The sequence below is a fragment of the Cydia splendana genome, chromosome 17, assembly GCF_910591565.1.
Source record: "Cydia splendana chromosome 17, ilCydSple1.2, whole genome shotgun sequence".
In the NCBI taxonomy this organism is placed as follows: domain Eukaryota; kingdom Metazoa; phylum Arthropoda; class Insecta; order Lepidoptera; family Tortricidae; genus Cydia; species Cydia splendana.
The window spans coordinates 1,176,877-1,195,898 of record NC_085976.1 but is presented as its reverse complement, the minus strand read 5'-3'; the positions used below and the strand labels follow the sequence as shown (position 1 = coordinate 1,195,898).

Here is a 19,022-nt window from a genome sequence, read left to right as displayed (position 1 = left end):
TTTATAATTTTCGAATCAACAGTTTAGAAGTTATTCAAGAAAATAGGCAAAAAATGACCATTCCCCCCCCCTTATCTCCGAAACTACTAGGTCTAAAATTTTGAAAAAAATACATAAAATAGGTCTATACCTATAGATGACAGGAAAACCTATTAGAAATGTACAGTCAAGCGTGAGTCGGACTTAATTACAGTTTTTAATCCGACCCCTACGGATTTTTTAAAGAGATTTCACTCACGTTTCACATAAAAAATACATTGTTAACAGTGCCGGATTACTTAGAGTAGTAGTTTTCTTAGAGTAATTGGTGATAATTTTCTGATAAGATAATCATTTTAAATATTTAAAGGTCTTACCTACTTACGAGTAATTGTAAGGTCAAATTAAAAATAATGTTTAAAAAAAAAGTTAAATTGAGAGCTAGCTTAAAGTTTTTTGTACTCGTCGACTTTAATGGTTGAATTAATAAAGACTTTGTAACCAATAAGCAAAACAAGCACGTGCTTACGGCACCACGTTCAGAAGGGGCACCAAAATGCCAGGTTGAAAAAGATGAACAAATTTTAAAATTAGGGACAGACACATCGTTTTTACCACACGATTTTTTTTAGCTGTCCAAAAGCTAATTTGCAAAAATAATGGCGCGTAATTCTTTGGGAAACAATCGGTAGCAGAAGAAGAGTCGTGATTACATGCATAGATTCGATTTCAACCCACTCTTTTGCGGTTCGGCGTTAGGTCTTATGCGAGGCCTTCTGCCTTAATTACACATGGGCGTGGAACCAAATCCAAGCTTTCCTCTTTCGCAGCTAGGCCTACTGCCTTTCTCACACTTCGCCAATTCAATTCCAAGCTCTGCTTTCTTGCATATTTTATGCATGAAAACAACCTCGAATATCGAAGCCTAAGAAATATCGAGCCCTATGCGAAGCTAGGCTGATAGAAAACTGTCCCATCCCTTCTCTGTATGATATCCTGGATTCGCGCCTGGTTGGGACTAAAAGTAAAATTGCGTTTGTATATCGAAAAATTTTCGCGCTCGCTTCGCTCGCGTTTTTAATAACTTTATAAGGTATGATAAAGGTGACATTCGGGTGGCGACTGCAGCAACATTACTCTGTTGCAACGTTACTGCTGCAGTACTGTCAACTTCCGTGATAAAATGATGTGACTGATTTCCATACTAAAAGTAAAAATTTACAACTGTCTATCATATTGCGTTTTTATATCGAAAAATTTCCGCGCTCGCTTCGCTCGCGTTTCTATTACTTTCTAAGCTATGATAAAGGTGACATTCGGGTGGCGACTGCAACAGCATTAGGTACTCTGTTGCAACATTACTGCTGCGGCACTGTCCATTTTCGTGATAAAATGATGTGACTGATTTCCATTCTCAGCTGTAACGCAGCAATGAACTTCTCTCAATTTACCAAAAAATCAATGTAATCTTGATGACCCGAGGGAGAGGGGGCACCTAGAAATCCTTAGGGCATCAACATATCTTAATCCGGCACTGATTGTTAAAAATTGTGTAATATACGGAACCCTTGGAACGCGAGTCCGACTCGCACTTGGCCGGTTTTTTTTATTTGTTTCTGATCTGAGTCATGGTGTTTTTGTGTTTTGTGTACTTGTAAATATTTATTTATTTATTTAAACTTTATTGCACAAAGTATATACAAAAATGTACAAATGGCGGACTTAATGCCAAATGGCATTTTCTACCAGTCAACCATAGGGCCAAACAGACATCTACAATTGGTGCAGAGAGAGAAATATACCTATACAGTGAATATAAAAAAAAGCAAACTATACATATAAACTACATAAATAAATAAAATATATATAAACTACTACATATTTATACAATACATACTAAATATTTATAAATATTTATAAATTACGTTCCTATATGTGTTTTAGCTTCGTAAATTTGTGTAATAACGGCCTGTAATTTATTTATAAATTGTCTACGAGTACAAGATCTCTTTGTTGACAGTGACCGAATCTGAAAATATGCTGCCACGCCATCTCTCCCCAGAAGTAGCAGCAGCTCTGCAGAGCGTGAGGTTTATCGCTCAACACATTAAGGATGCTGACAAGGATAATGAGGTAAGTACACAGTTACATATTTATGAGTTTGAAGACATGCTGCTAAGATATATCACATGCTGCATGCTGTTACCAGTCTCACCACTTAGATGTTTGGCAGTACTCAACTATGCGTTTCTGCAGAAACTTCCTGCCTCGCACAGCCAAACTGTGCCGATCGACCGATATGCCCTTCAAACCTTCAAGAAAAGAGCGTACTCCCATCTTAAAGGCCTGCAACCTCCTCTGGTGTTGTGGGTGTCCATGGACGTTGGTAATCGCTTACCATCAGGCGATTCGCCTGCTCGTTTGTCGCCTATATCATCAGAAAAGGATGCAAGTATAGATGAGGTTAGAGTTACTAATCTACTTACATCAAACTAAAATTCTGCAGGTCTCATAGACCCACAGACTACTTGAGTAGTGAGGTGGTCTGTGCATAGACCTCAAACATCAAGATATTGGTCCCTTTACGAAGTATAGTACCTACTTATAAAAATATGTATATACTGCAACCAGGCTTCCACGTATTGTTGAACACAAGATTTGTAAAATTTATTTCTCACAATATATAATTTTGTCTCAGCTGAAAGCAACATCAACGAAGAGGAAACATACAACTTAGAGTGAAACTTAAATTCCAATAGCTCCTCTTTTATAAATATTCAAATCCCCCGCGTAGCAAAAGAGTCTAAAATCTGGATTTTTTCTTAACGCCATTGTTTTTACGTCTCTTTTGTGTTAAAAGAAATTAAGGCACAGCTTTTAAATCTCCCAAACGTTTCCAAAGCGATGTCAACCAGCGCAGGGTGAGGGCAGCTGTTTTTAATCGCCTCTTAAGGGCTCCGTTTGTTTAGCTCGTTACATATTCATCACGATGTCCGGACCTTTTCACTCGTCTATTGCCGTCTCTATTGCTATACGGGAGTGATAAAGAGGCAAGAGGGATTTCGATTTTCGCAGTAGGCCACTGGCCGCGGTCGGACTTGTATTTATTCTGAGCCCATTCATTATTCTTTGTAAGAAAATGGACTTTTGAGGTTAGGAATGAAGGAACAAATCATTTGTTTTGTGGTACCTATAGATACACTACCTGTTTGAGGGTTAAATATTCACTAGCTTATTTTTGTATGGAGTATATGAATTTTATTGCATTTAAAAGGATAGTAGAGGACCGCTTCTTAATTCAAACTTAGGCTCCATTTTCCTCCCTGGATATTGACATTATGAACAATTTTACATAATTTATATATTAAACATAGCTATAGTCCCTTCCCCAGCCATGAGGTTACGACAGGGAAGATAGTCCCTGCGTTTGATTTGGCTTTTGGTGAGGGTTCGTGAAACTTTAAATTGTTATATTCTTAAAATGGCCAAATTATCATAAATTCGATCGGCTAAGCTGCAGCAAAGACATATGTAACTCCGTATAAGATGAATAAAGTCTAAGAAAAAAACGTGCCTCGGAAATCAAGAAAAAGTCATTTTCGGATAGAATATGGCGCACACACCTTTGGCCTATGGTCGGCTAGATGGCGTTGACGACACCGTTTTATATTTAACAATTTTAACACATAGGTATCAGCGAATGAACACGGGTCAGAATGATATAAAAATAATAAAATCATTTATATATAAATCCTTTCGATAGTTTTATACGTTTTCATTTTGAGTTATAGTCGTGTGTCGATAGATGGCAGTAAATATACTGTGACTACAAAATTTACTATGACAGGACCCCTCTATACTATCTATTCTCTTTGGCTGCAGGAAGCCGTCGAGCCCCGGCTGCATACAAATGCATAGCACGATAACCATTTGTCTCCTGCGCTTATAGGTCACCAACGCTTAGATAGAGCATGCACATAAAAGCAAGGTGTCGGTACGAGAGTTGAGTTGAATGATTGTACACACCACATTAGTGATTTAGTGACGTAGTAGGTACTTTAAAAAGTGCATTAAAGCAAAGTTATGTACTAAAGGCGAAACTATGATACGTATTTTTTCCAACCCTTATTTTTAATCAACATCGATTAACGGGGTTTGGTGAGCGCATAAAAAGTACGCGAAAATAGGTTAGTTATTTACGCAGCTCTTTTAATTGTGAATTCGATACATAATATAATATTACCTATCTATTTCTAAGTAATCATTTTAATATTTAACGTGGGCGAAGTTGGGCACCAACAACGGTGAAGTTAGGGTTCCCTACGACATACTTTTGTCGACCTGAATTTTCAATGAATTTCCACATAGCTAACGGGATTTGTTGAGGTATCTAGTTGGAGGTAGTCTAACATACTGCAAGCCACGTGCACCACACGCTAAGTACATGCACATAGCCTGTTTAACTTTATTGTGGTCCCCGCGAGTCACGTTCACAAGGAAACATACTTTTGAGCGATGTAGGTACTACATTTTTGAGCGACGTTCTTTTGTTTTAAACTTGTTTTCTGCAAAGAAAACAGTACTTAAATGTTTTTTATTTCAAAACATATAATATAATATAAGTCTTTAAAATTAAACAATGAAATTAACATTCAATAGGTATTGCTTCTGCAATTTTGAAGGTAATAAATACAATGTATGTCGCTATAACCTTTATCGTTAGGTACTGAATTGTTTAAAAATATATTACTTTTTGTTAGTTTACGATGAATACTGCTGAAATCCTTTAACTGGGATAAAAATATTATAACATATATTATAAAATCTCTCTATGTATACTATCTATTTACTTTTGTAATGCTAATGTTACCTACCAACTCTGATTAGGGGAGGGAGGGGACTATTGGGAAGTCGGGAGGCTCGGGCACCTGCACAATATACTGAATACATATATACCCACGCACGTATTTTTTGTTCAATACTGCATTAAACAACCGGAGATACCTTTATGCAAAGTCTCTTTTTAAGTCCGCCACACTCACACACAATATTGCTCGATTTAGGCATAACTTTAAAAAAACGCTATAGTGACCCAGTTTCATATAATTATAATATAACTGACTGCACGGAAGTTTTGCATTTAAAACCGAGATACTAATATCACTACTTCATGCAATAAAACTCTTTCAACACCACATAAACAAAACAGGGGCTATAATAAAAACCAAATGAGCATCGTTAACGAAATCATTCAGACCCCCAAACGAAACAGATAGCATCGCGGCAAAGTTGGGTCCGCGTCGTTAATTAACTGCAGAACCAACACAAACATTTAATAGTTTAATGAAAAATAAACAACGGGCCGCGGGCCAATCTCGGCGAAAAATCGGGGATGTTTTGGTCAAATATTGGCAGTGGTACGAAAATATCCATACCGAAAAACCACTCTGTAGACCGCGAATCTCACTAATTAGTTGAATTTCATCATTTTAAATGTCAAAAAATCGTGCATCTTTTGACAATTGCGGCTGCAATGAAGTAATGCAGCCGATTGCATTACTGCTGAAAATGACAAATTTAATAAATTCATAATATTAATTTAATATGCATTACTACAGCGTACTTACTGCCCGATTCGAACTTTAAGATACGTAAATTAATAGATCTAGAAAAGATATGGATTAGATGTGTCAGTGTCAAATATGACGTTTTGTTCGAAGAAACGTCACATTTGACACGGACATATTTCAGTGGATTCTGTGTCAGTGTCAAAAGTGACGTTTCTTCGAAAGAAAACGTCATATTTGACACTGACACATCTAATCCACTGAGATATGTCAGTGTTAAATGTGGCGTTGTATCTTAAAGTTCGAATCGGGCCGCTACTGGCTGCAATACTTTCCAGTGTAAAATTCCTGCCGACTGGATAACAGTCATTTTTAGGGTTCCGTACCCAAAGGGTAAAACGGGACCCTATTACTAAGACTCCGCTGTCCGTCCGTCCGTCTGTCTGTCACCAGGCTGTATCTCACGAACCGTGATAGCTAGACAGTTGAAATTTTCACAGATGATGTATTTCTGTTGCCGCTATAACAACAAATACTAAAAACAGAATAAAATAAAGATTTAAGTGGGGGCTCCCATACAACAAACGTGATTTTTGACCGAAGTTAAGCAACGTCGGGCGGTGTCAGTACTTGGATGGGTGACCGTATGGGAACCTTTCGTTTGCGAGTCCGACTCGCACTTGGCCGGTTTTATTGAAATTTGCGGCAGCAATATGTTGTTGGCAGCAATGTCACGCTGCAATACTGCAGCAGGGATTTCAGTTGTCAAATATCAGGTCTGTTTTGTTATACACAGTCTATATAACGAGTTTATTCTCCTACATTGGACAGCCGTTGGTCGGTAAACCGGATTTGAGGCCAATATTTTGTTTACCGCGAACATAATTATGGAAACAATTTCAAGTTCCTATAATTTATAAAGTTTTACAAATGAGGACCTTAACTCGGCGTTGCAAGGTCAGTATTCAAATACAATGTCGATCAAGATAATAGCTTTGCAAAGTTATGTTTTTCGTTGTTCGGGTTTTATAGTTGAATGGCTTCGACCCGATTTCTAAGTTTGTGGGTTGGGAAAGTCAAGGGTATTTGTGAGACAGAAACAAAAGGCTTGTTCTATTTTATCTGACGTAAATATTTTTGAAAATTCATTCATAATGTGTTCATGCGATCTGTTTTGAGAGTCCATATATTTATTTATCCGTTCTAGATAGCTAACTTTAATTTATACAGACGCATTTGTCATGTCAGTGTAACCATACAGGGTGGTAAGTAATTCTAAACAACTGAAAATTGCAAATATAATAAAGTTTCTAAAAGGTTTAGTTTTAGATATGGCACCAATTTAAACTTACACGATTCTTAATCATTATTATTTACGAAAACGGTTTGTTTTAACCTTTTATCGCACAATAATGGTGGACAATGCCATAAGGCAATACGTAATCGCTTAATATTATAATGAAGTTATGAAATGACTTCCGACGTTAAAGTTTCATAGGTATGCATTTTTGGGGTTAGCCTCATTGTAAAAGTTGTAGAGTATTCCTACTATCGGCGCGATTCGGAAAATGAATTAGAGGTTCACTAAATATGAAATAGTAAAGATATGTGACGTTCCACGGCAAAAGGTACCTTATGGCAGCTGCTGGCGCTTACGTCGCATAGCGCCGCAATAATATTACTGTGGCGCCATAAGGTACCTTTTGCCGTAGAACGTCATATATCTTTACTATTTCATATTTAGTGTATCTCTAATTCATTTCCCGAATCGCGCCGTATGTTCTCTTCAAAGGTTGAACTTATCACTGAGAGAACCTTAAGATCCCTGAAAAGAGTATTTTCTATGTTTTATCATACTCCGCAAACTAAATGAAACCAGTCATATCTTCAGTACTACTTCTGTAGGCCCCCGAAAATAAGACAAATACCTTTCCATAAAAAAAAATTCAAAGATCTAATTAATCAACCTTTCCTGGAGTCAAACTGTTAAGACAGTTTTGCAGGATTCCTGTCTGCATCGTAATTTTGTAGCTAGCAAATATATATTAAAAGAAAAAACAAATTACTGGACACTGTTTCGTCGTGATTTCACGGTTGTTTTTAATAAAAATCATTCTATATCTTCATCACATTATAGGGAAAATGATTCAGCGTTGACAAAACACCCTGTTTACTCACACGACACAAAACGCCACGGAAAGATATTTACTTAACGCATAGTAAAGCTATTTCAATATTAGATCGTCATGGCAGAATGATGGATGGTGGGATCACGCCTGAATAAGTCAGGCAGATGACGGAATCGACTATTGCATGTAGACTCCGTATTACTAAGACTTTTTCGGTTTCACTTTGTTTTTGTAACAAAGTACATTGGTAGGTACTCCTTGGCATTGTTACTTGGCTTGGTATAAGTTGCATGTATTAACATGAAACTTAAACAAGATACCTACAGTAACAGTACGAAGACCTAATTAGGGTGCAGTAAAATAGTTGGTGTTATGATTGAGAACTAGAATGATATTGATAACACAATTTCTGATATTATATTTTTTTGGCCTGAAGACCTTAATATCTATTTGCATAATACAAAAAGTTTTTTTTATCATAGCTCTATTTTGTTTTTTCTTGCCGCAGTGCCTGCTGTACTTTAAATCTAGAATCTATATCGTTAGTTTAGGTCATCAATGTCATCATGTATATGTAAGGAAAAAATTAAATTTGAAAATAAAAAAGAAATTATTTTTTATACAAAATCTCCATTACTATACTTATATTACATCACACGTAACTACGCCGTTGTTCATGCTGATAGATTGTATTATATATGTTAGAGCTCGGCTTCCTTTTGAGCGCTAATCGTGGTAACTCGTAGTAGGAGGCAAGTACGTCTACAATCAGTTTTTACATTGACATATACACACTCACGTCTACGTAACTTACTTTCTATGCATCTCGCTCGTACTCGCATATTAGTGCAAGCGATCTCGCTTCTACATCTGTACAGAAAGTAAATTACGTAGACGTGAGCGTTATGTCAATGTCAAAACTGATGGTAGAGGCTCTGAGGTCTTCGTTGTAGAAAAGAAACTTCGTTGTAAAATACTCATATTTATCGTTTATTTATAACTTTATACAGCACACTTTTTAAACTATCAGCACTTTAGCTATTTATAGTAATATTAGTAGCACCATCGTACAGTAAATAAGAATAATACACTTTTAGGACACTTTTTGTCAGCATAGGCTGTTAAGGTCTTACTCCTAAGGCTACTCAGATAATAATGATCGCTTCAATGAGGATGTATATCATTCGATACCTCTCTATTAATAGAGAGGTATGAGAGGCCGTGCCCGCCTTTCGGCTGCGACGGCTGTGGCGGGTCGCTCCCCACCGCGTGGGGAGGTCAGTGGACGTCAATTTGAGGACGTCAGTGCTGCTGGTGTAGGCCAGCTTTTTCGCCACCGATCGTTTATCCAACCCCGCGACCCCTAGCCCGGTGATACCGTTTGAGCGGGGCCGGGCATCGGGGACGCAGGGAAGGCGACCGGCAGCAGCTTAGGCTGGTTCAATGAGGATGAGGAGCAACGCCTTTTATTAAATCATCACCCCTCCAAGCCTAACTACTTCTACCTGTTCGTCAGATGGGGTAGGCGACCGGTAGTGACGTCACAATTACTTAATTATTTTAACTAAAGTTGAATTGGCAAGATCAATCACATTACTTGTTATATTTATAACAAGTTGAACACAAGTAAATAAAAATGCGATGTTTTATTATTCTTATTTTTGGAAAGCCGCTATTATATATCATTTCAAACTTAGACATTCCATGATTACCTATCGAACTAAATTTTGGTTGATTTTAATGAACACGGTAAAATGAGTATTATTCACGTTCTCTAACTAATTATAGCCCGTTTCGCGATCACGAGTCGTCTTTAACGCGTCATCTACAAGGTATGTGATCTATTTGAATGAATGTGAGTGTGACGGAAAACCTGAAAGTTGTATGTTGTTATTGCTTACCGCCTACGGATGAATATAATGCTCTCTTCCATAAATATGATATCCTCCTGGTATCTTTTTAAATAAGCAATTCCATAATCCTACTCCTACCTACTGACTACATTAAGCTCTTTAAAAGTTCACATTTACTGATATGAACAAATATCTTAGAACATACACATTAAATTAATAACGGTACAAATAAATAATGCTAATTGAGAAATAATGATAACGAAACTTAAAAATTCATTGAAACAAAGTAAAAAAGTGTCAGTGCCGCAGTCATAATGCAAATAAGCTTCAAGTTACGACTTCATAAAATTTTCATTGATCGCCGAAATGACACCGCACCGTTTCAATATTCGAGACTTCGATAGTAATAAAACGTACCGCTAGGGCTCTCGCGGGAGCTTGCATACGTCTTCTGCGCAATTCTAGTCTTCTTTATTTCGATTCCACGTTTTTAACAGTTGAGCACTAAGTGCATTTTGTTTTACTGTTATTCGTATTCATCGCAATGTTCGCAAACTTGCCTGTTATTTATTTGCCTCTTGGTTTGTCACTCTTTAGCACCACCCGGGGGACACGTGCAGGGTTGTGGTAGGTAGCTCCTGCGGACGCGAGTAACATTTGTCCCCCAGTAACATTTGTCTCCCAGTAACATTTGTCCCCCAGTAACATTTGTCCCCCAGTAACATTTGTCCCCTACTGCTATAACATATTCTACAGCTATAATAGCATTTCATACAGCAGTTACACTGTAAAGCCAAGCGCGCACTACTATTTTATGTCGTGCGATAAATTCAACGTACGAGTATGTGTTCATATGTCAGTGCGCGCGTATACGACAAAAAATATGTATTATATTATTATAGCGCGATTGTAAAATTGTGTCGCAAAAATTATAATCGTAGCGCGCGTTTGGCCTAACTAGGTAATGCAAATCGGTTATTTTCGGTTATTTTTTGTATGGAAATTATCGGTTATTAACCGAAACCGCGGTTATTTCCATACAAAAAATAACCGATTTGCATTCCCTAACTGTGACCCTCAAATTTACATTTTAAGTGACATTTCTTGTATATCTATTTTACGACAGAAAATAACTTATTTTAATTACAAATTTAAATGCCGGCAGTAAACCTTCAGAATTGAAGCATAGCTCTCTTATATAAAAATTGCCTTTTGTACAGTCACCTGCAATGGTATGTTACACAACGAAGGCCGCAAAAATATTTGACACGATCTTATTTGTAGAGCCATAGGAGCATGTCACATATTTTTGTGGCATTCGAAGAGTAACATAATTATTGCAGGTGACTGTACTTGTACCAAAACTTTATCGTCCTATTTTGCTGCTCGAAATCTATACATTTTCAGACTATAACGGTGTAAACAAAAAGTTCAAAAATCATTGTAACGGAAAAGGTAATACAAGTTCATTAAAAATACGTTCTAACTTCAAAAAGATTACCAAAGACAAAACGATATTACCTGAACCAAATGGAACAACCAGATTTCAGATTTCCACTAGCTCGCCTGCTAATAAAAATGACAATAAAGTGTATCGTATCAGCATCGGATCTCGTTCGGAAACAAAAGAAAATCTACCATTCTCGACACCGAAGTGTTTTGAAATTTCCAGGAGATTTTAGAATGCAGTGGAAATTATATCCAATGCGCTGTAGTGATGCTGCTGGGGATATATATTTCTTAATTTGTTTCGGTAATTGCGGCTACGTTGCACACAATATTTATAGGGACATCTTGTACTTATTTAATATTGCGCCGGTCACTACTATAGTACCAGACATTGATTACATGTTACATAAATTAACCTTTATTAAGTAAGCATGTCATTTTAAAACGGGAATGTTTTTTTGGCGGCTAGTTCGTTTGACTCTTAAAAGTGCCAGAGACTATCAGGCAGGAATATCTCTAGAAACATGACTTGCTAGAATGCTAAAATACAAAGAAAATAGAGTTACAGCGAGTAGAAGTTTTGTAAGTATAATTATGTAAAACTTCTTATCGCTAATTTGATTGAATTACAATTTCTAGCTACGAAAACTAGCACCAGACGTAGATTTACGTTAGGTACTTGAATGTTCATGTCAAATGTTATTTCGGAATTTCGTTTCAAAATGCGAGCGTAACTTCTATAGTATGGAGGCTGCTAGATTCGTGGGACTCTTAATATTTCCTTTTGGGAAATATTCCCGTGATCGTCACATCACTAGCTGTAATCACGGAGACATTTTAATGCTTCATCAGTTAACACCTTTTGAATATTTAAATTGGAAATCTAACGACATTTCTCGCTGGAGGGGATTACAATATTGTTTTTGAACGGGATTTTACCTCGACGGTATATTTTAAGGATTTATAGCCCTTAAGAAAGGATTTACACGAAGTGTTATAGCTTTCCTTTTTGTCGGCATCGTATTAATGTAGCCTTAATAAACGTTTACTTTTATTTATTTTTGTAATAATTATTAAAATTATTAAAGTAATTTTTTTGGTGCAAAGAAACACTTTAAAAATTATAAAAATCTTAAATTAAAAACTTAAATATAAAAAATTTAGCGTGATTTGACCATCAACTTTCTCGATAGCAATGATCATCCGCCAGACAAAATATTGGCTAACCCTCTGATCCTGCTTGGTAACAACTATCCTATGTCCTTCCCCGCCGGGACTCAAACTATCCCCACACAATTTCACCTCAATTGGGCAGAGGTAACACCCAGACTGTCGTGGCTTCCAACCTCCGTGGCGACCTGACATAGATCGACTAACTGATTATTATTACGACAACATAGTCAAAATACCATCAGCTTACAACAAACAGCTGAACAAGGCAGACGATGACGACAGACCGTACACAAACAAACAGACGGCGCGATTCGGGAAATGGATTAGAGATTCACTACATAGATATGAAATAGTTAAGATATGTGACGTTCCACGGAAAAAGGTACCATTGCCCCGGCTGAATATTGGAGCGGTGTTAATATTAGCATAAGCGCCAGCCACTATAAGGTACCTTTTGCCATCACACGGGACGTCACATATCTTTACTATTTCATATCTAGTGAATCTCTAATTAATTTCCCGAATCGCGCCGAGAGTTACTTTCGTATTTGTAATATTAGCAGTGATTTTTCAGTCCTTAAAGTCATTTTAAGTTGTTTTTTTAGTTCGAGAGATTTCTGAAAGTTTCCCATAATAACAGAAATTTTTCGCTGGCCCATCACTATTATGAAGACAATATGGCAACCAATTCTTTTATCATTAAAAACACATGACAGCAAACAGCAAAAAGGAAACATAAATTTAAATGGTTAAAACTATTACCGTTTCTTGGCTCCCAGCGCACTTGCGTCTCCGTCCAAAGACATGTTTTACAAGCGATTCCTATCTCCATCTATATTTATCAAAACGTCCTATCTCAATATAAGTATCGTAACTACATACGACGTTTAAGTATTAAAGGGCAGCTGGTATCTGATTGGCTGCGCGGAGACAAAAAAAATGCATTTGTTCATATTTTCGTTGCGCAATGCCAAAACGTTTTGCAGATTTTAAAATGGCGAAATTTTTGTTATTTATAGTTTAGTATAGGTAGATACAGTAGATACCTAAAGCAAAATAAGGTATTATTATGGACTACGAGTAACTCTTTAAAAAACATATTGCTTGCATTGATACCATTGCAATTGTTTTAAGTTACGATAATATAATATACAATTCTATTATGTAGTTACGTAAAAAAAAAAAATATTTTCCATTCAGTTTTTAATTTTATAAATAGATCTAAAACGATTAACATCTTACGCAATTTATAGCGAATATTTTACACTTAACTTCAACCATCTCATTTTAATGCACTTCACGTAAACACCAAAAGTGCAATTTTGTACTTTTACAGCCGCATCAGTGAGTCGTAAAGAGTGTCGTTAAGTTGCGTTCAGTATAGTGTTGCAGTCTGTTGCATGATGGCGCCACTAATAGAGTGACTTGCATCGACATGTCAATTTAGTTATCCTTTGTATGTTATCTTTCGTGGCACCGAATGGTCCCTATGGAAAAAAGATTGCTGATGGCCTAGCGGTAAAAGCGTGCGACTTTCAAATCCGGAGGTTGCGGGTTCAAATCCTAATGAGTTTTTCGGAACTAATGTTTAAAATATCATTTGATATTTACCAGTCGCTTTTCGGTGAAGAAACCGGAGTAATCCTAATAAGGCCTATTTTCCCCTCTGGGTTGGAAGGTCTGATGGCAGTCGCTTTCGTAAAAACTAGTGCCTACGTCAATTCTTGGGATTAGTTGTCAAGCGGACCCCAGGCTAAAATGAGCCGTGGCAAAATGTCGGGTTAACGCGAGGAAGAAGAAGACGGAATAGGCCCTACGGAAGACCAGCGCAGCGCTGGTTTCATAGTTTGCTGAGTTTTTCGTGTTACGCATTTAATGTTCTGTGTCTCTGTTTTTGTTATCTGTACAGGTCTACAGGTTTACAATAACTGCCGTATTTGAACTTCAAGATATTCACAAGAGACGACACGTACTAGATCCATTCTAGATACGTTATAGTTTAGATTTCAACTAGTTCTCTTTTGCAGCTCAATTCGGGCAACCAGTGTCACTTTTACGTCAGATAGTGTTAGATATATATTAGATGTGAATTGGATCTCTAAGTCATATCTTGTGGAAATCGTTCAAGAGTATCTCCAGAATCGCATAAATGTCAAATTTGACAGGTTAGATCTTAAACATATCGTTATCGTATCTTGGTGACGTCTAAAAGATATCTATTTCAAAATCCGAATCGGGCCCCAAGTCTTTTTATCTTTATCTAATTACCAAAGGCCCAATTCTACTCAAAAAGTTCTCGGTTCCTGTCACCATTTTGATTATAATAATATAATTTTAATCACCTTTAAACTTATTTAACTTTTCTGACCCAGTTTGCACGAGAGTTTGGAGAATTTATTCAATTTATCATTGGCCCCTAGTATCGGAAATCTAATTTTAACTATTTTAGTTACGTACGTAACTAATGTAATTAGTTTATTAGTTATTTATAGATGATGGTAAAATTTCTGCAGGATATTTTAACCATTTTTAATTAATTTATAGTACCTATACACCTAAAGCGGCATTCGAGTTTAAATTGTCTGAAATTGATTTTTTATTAATATGTTATTCGCAGTGCATAGGTATCGCTTGCACCGATTTATACAAACTAGCGAGATGCACGGACAAATGATATCAATATGACATATAGGTAATATAATCGACATCAATTCTAAAATTCGATTCGCCTCTCAGTACTACCTGTAGGTAGATATTTCTGCTGGGAGGTAGCCATCATCTGGAGTGAGATGGTACCTACATATATAACTTTCTCACACTTGCAGAACTGTCGGTAAAGCAAAGTCACGGACATTAATTGTTAAAACATTCAGGGTTAACTTTACATTGGAAGTTTCATAGGGTACATATTGAACAACCAAATTAGCTTGAACCTTAAATGGTTCAATAATTGAATTCCCTTACAGACTTACCTTACAATAGGATTAATTGGGAACAAAATTTCAAGTCAAATTATTAAAGATTGTCAACTTCCTCGAAATAAATTACATTTGAGGCTTAGCAAAATATTAATTTCCGCAAAGAATTTCGTAATTGTAAGTCGTCAAGAGAATTCGTTTAATTTGAATTTGCAAGTGATATTTACAGGAGAGGATAATTTAAGAACAATATAGGTACTGTACTTAATGGTTATTTTCTTCTTATTACTTTGTAATTTCCCTTAAATTAATATTTTTATTTATTTAATTAAGCCTTTTATTCTTTAATAATAGGTACATTATGATAAATATTATGTCAATACATTTAAATTATATAATTTAATTCATTTTACATTTCATTTTTATTCATTATCTATCTATATTAATATTATTTTAAATTATGAGTTTATGAACATTATTGTTAATATCAAATTTGATTTGTTTTTAATTTTATTCTCTTTATTCATTTCTCATCTTAAGTTAGGTTATTTATAATATGAATATAAAAGTAAAATATAAAAACACTTACAAAACAATAAAAATTTATATAAACACATTATAAAAAACCTAACCTAGGGTGCCGCCAGCAGCGGGGCAAGGCCCAAGCTACCGGTGGTCAGGGCTGCAGAGAGAGGAACCGGCGGACTATCCGCGCCGTGTCCAAGATCACCGCCTTCTGCATCTGACCCTTGATCCAACCACCTAGCGAGAGTCTCTCAAGGTGTTGGTCGAGACTCTTCGCTATTAGACCGTTTACTGAAACGACTATCGGGACAATGATCGTCGAATCAACATCCCACATGGCTGTTATCTCGTGAGCCAAGTCTAGGTACTTACTGGACTTGTCCTTCTCGGCTTTCACGAGATTCTCATCATGGGGGATGGTGATGTCAACGAGCACGGCCCGACGTTGCGATCGATCTATTATCACGATGTCAGGCTTATTGGCTACAATAGTCCTGTCAGTGATGATAGATCGATCCCAATAGAGCGTGGCACGACCATTCTCGAGAACAGGCGCAGGTAAGTACTTGTAGTACGGTACTTCGCGGTCCACAAGGCCGTATAGAAGAGCAAGTTGCTGGTGAATAATCCTGGCTACGAGATTATGTCTGTGCAAGTACTCGCCGTTAGCAAGATGAGAACAACCGGAAATGATATGCCTGAGTGACTCTCCGGGACGGCGGCATGCCCGACAAATGTCGACCGTACCGTCCTTCAGGATATATTTCCGATAGTTGTTCGTCATCATCACTTTGTCCGCAATTGCACAGGCAAAACCCTCGGTTTCTCCGAAGAGGTCCCCGAATCGTAACCAGTTCACCGACGCGAGCAGGTCCACGTCGGGTCCCGTGAGGGCCTTGTAGAACCGCCCGTGTAGCACCTTACTCTCCCATGCCGCCTTGCGATCCGCAGTACTTAGTACCACAGGTTTGCGCCAGTTCTCGTTTGCCAAGGAGAGCGGCGTTAGGTTCCTGTCTACTGCCACCACATCACGATGCATCCCACACTCGTTGTTAAGGAAATAATTCCTGAGATTGTACACCTCGCGGTTATGGAGATCCTTGGCATTTAGGAAGCCTCGGCCTCCACACTTCCGTGGGATGTACAATCTCATAACTGACGAGCGTGGGTGTAGCATACGATGTGTGGTGAACAGTGATCGGACCCTCCGATCCAGGGCGTCCAGCTCGGTCTGAGTCCACCTTAGTATGCCAAAGGAGTATGTGAGTAGGGGCATTACCCAGGCGTTGAAGGCGCGCACTTTGTTGCCTCCTGACAAAAGACTGTTTAGGACTTTTGTGAGCCGACTGAAAAAGCGCTCCTTCACCGACCGTCTAATACCCTCATCCTCAATACCCAACGACTGTGACATACCAAGGTATTTATAGGTTTCTGATTCAGAGATAGATCTGAAAGACATTGTCTCAGAGAGTTGTAAATTTGTTGAATTTACAACCCTCCCCCGCTGTACATGCATAACCGCACATTTATCGATACCAAATTCCATGTTGATGGCATTACTGAAGACTTCGGTGGTTTTCAGTAGCTCCAACAAGTCTTGGCTATTTGGTGCAAATAATTTGAGGTCATCCATGTACAGAAGGTGAGAAATGACTTCTCCCTCTCTCTGAAGCCGGCAACCTAGTCCCAAATCTTTCAGCAGGGTGCTGAGGGGATTCAGAGCTAGGCAGAACCACAGGGGACTCAGACTGTCGCCCTGAAAGATTCCTCGCTCAATCCTTATAAAATCCTGCGGGCCAGGGCGGTCATCCCCGCCTCCTGGTTGACGAAGGACTGTGGTCCACTGCCTCATACACGTGCTTAGGAAGGCTCTCAAAGCTGCATCAACTTTATACAACTCTAAGACCCTCCCCAACCATGAATGAGGCACCGAATCATAGGCCTTCTTGTAGTCAATCCAAGCGGCTGAGAGGGCCCCCCTGTTCCGTCGGATTTGTTGGCAGATGGTCATGTCTATAAGGAGGAGCTCTTTAGTACCACGGGACCCAACCCTACATCCATTTTGAGCGGAAGCCAGAATATTGTTTGCAACAATGTGCGCGTTGATTTTTGCTCTCAAAATGGATGTAAGGAGCTTGTATAGTGTAGGCAAGCATGTGATGGGTCTGTAGTTCTTCGCTTCCGTGGTACTACCGGACTTATAGAGCAGGAAGGTGACACCAGTTGTTAAGGAAGATGGAAGAGAACCAAGCTCGAGGGCTTGTTGAAATTGTGCTGCCAAGCGCGAGTGCGAGCATCGGAACCACTTTAGCCAGAAGTTGTGCAATCCATCCGGCCCAGGACTTTTCCAGTTCTGGGCCGTGCGGATGGCACAACTCACGTCATCGGGGCTGATGATGACTGCCCCCATGGGTTCGATGGACTCGCACTCATGCTCGACAACACTCATCCAACTCCCCTCGGTGTGCCCGGCAGGCACCGACCAGATGCTACGCCAGAAGTCAGTCGTGGCAGTAGCATCCGGCGGCTGCGTGTCGGGCGTACGAAGGTTGGCTTCCTCCCACCTTCGGTACACTTTCCTTTGGTCACTTTGAAAAAGGCGATTCTGCTGGAATCGATCCACACGCTCTCTGTAGCGGCGAATACGGTTTGCCCATGCATAGACTTTTTGCTTTAGAAAGTCGATGCGCTCTGTGACATTGGCCATGTAGTCGCGGGGTCCGATATCCGTCCCCGCGAACGCCTGGTTCACAAAGCGCATTACTCGGGGGCGATTGTTGCCCCCCCTGAAGCAGATCAGCTTTGCGATGAGAGTCCTAAACGAGCTGATACGTCGCTCGATCCGCACTTGCCATGCAGGGACACCACCGACGGTCCTAGGTGCACGTTCAGTTATTATTATTAAAATAATATAATAAAAATAAAATTAAATATTACACGATATTTATTTTTATTATATTATTAGACTCAGAGAGGATTACACAGGCCAACCTAGTCCCACACAGTAAGCTCAAAAAAGCTTGCGTTAAAGGTACTACTTGAAATGAAAATGGATGAAAAATTAAAATGAAAAAGAAAAACTACTTATATTCATACTATACATAGAAAACATTCATAATTCAAGAACAAATAAGTATCCGCAATAAACACACAATTAAGAATCTAAGAGCTTAACTTGCACATTAGTGCTTTTTCTTATTAAAAAATTCGATCTTTATTCGATTTCTTTGTCTCCTTCATTAGCACTTAATTTGCGCCAATCGTCTGGTTCCCTAACAAACGGCTGCAGTCAGACCTGATATTAGCGTTGCCGCAAAGATTACCTCACATAGACACCGCATTATGAATACAGATGTGCAAAAACCTGAAAAAAATCTAAAAGGTTCAAGTGTTCTCAGAAATTCCTGGAGAATTTCATGGAAATTTATA

General features: G+C 38.3%; 1 protein-coding gene across 2 annotated transcripts in view; it reads left to right on the top strand.

The window, feature by feature from the left end:
- Window positions 1-19,022, top strand: part of LOC134798618 (acetylcholine receptor subunit beta-like 2) — a 69,146-nt gene that overhangs the window by 41,375 nt on the left and 8,749 nt on the right. For both annotated transcript variants that reach the window (XM_063770981.1, XM_063770980.1), the window contains one exon: window positions 2,000-2,112. In XM_063770981.1, the coding sequence (XP_063627051.1) occupies window positions 2,000-2,112 (113 nt within the window). The remainder of the gene's footprint in view (window positions 1-1,999; window positions 2,113-19,022) is intronic.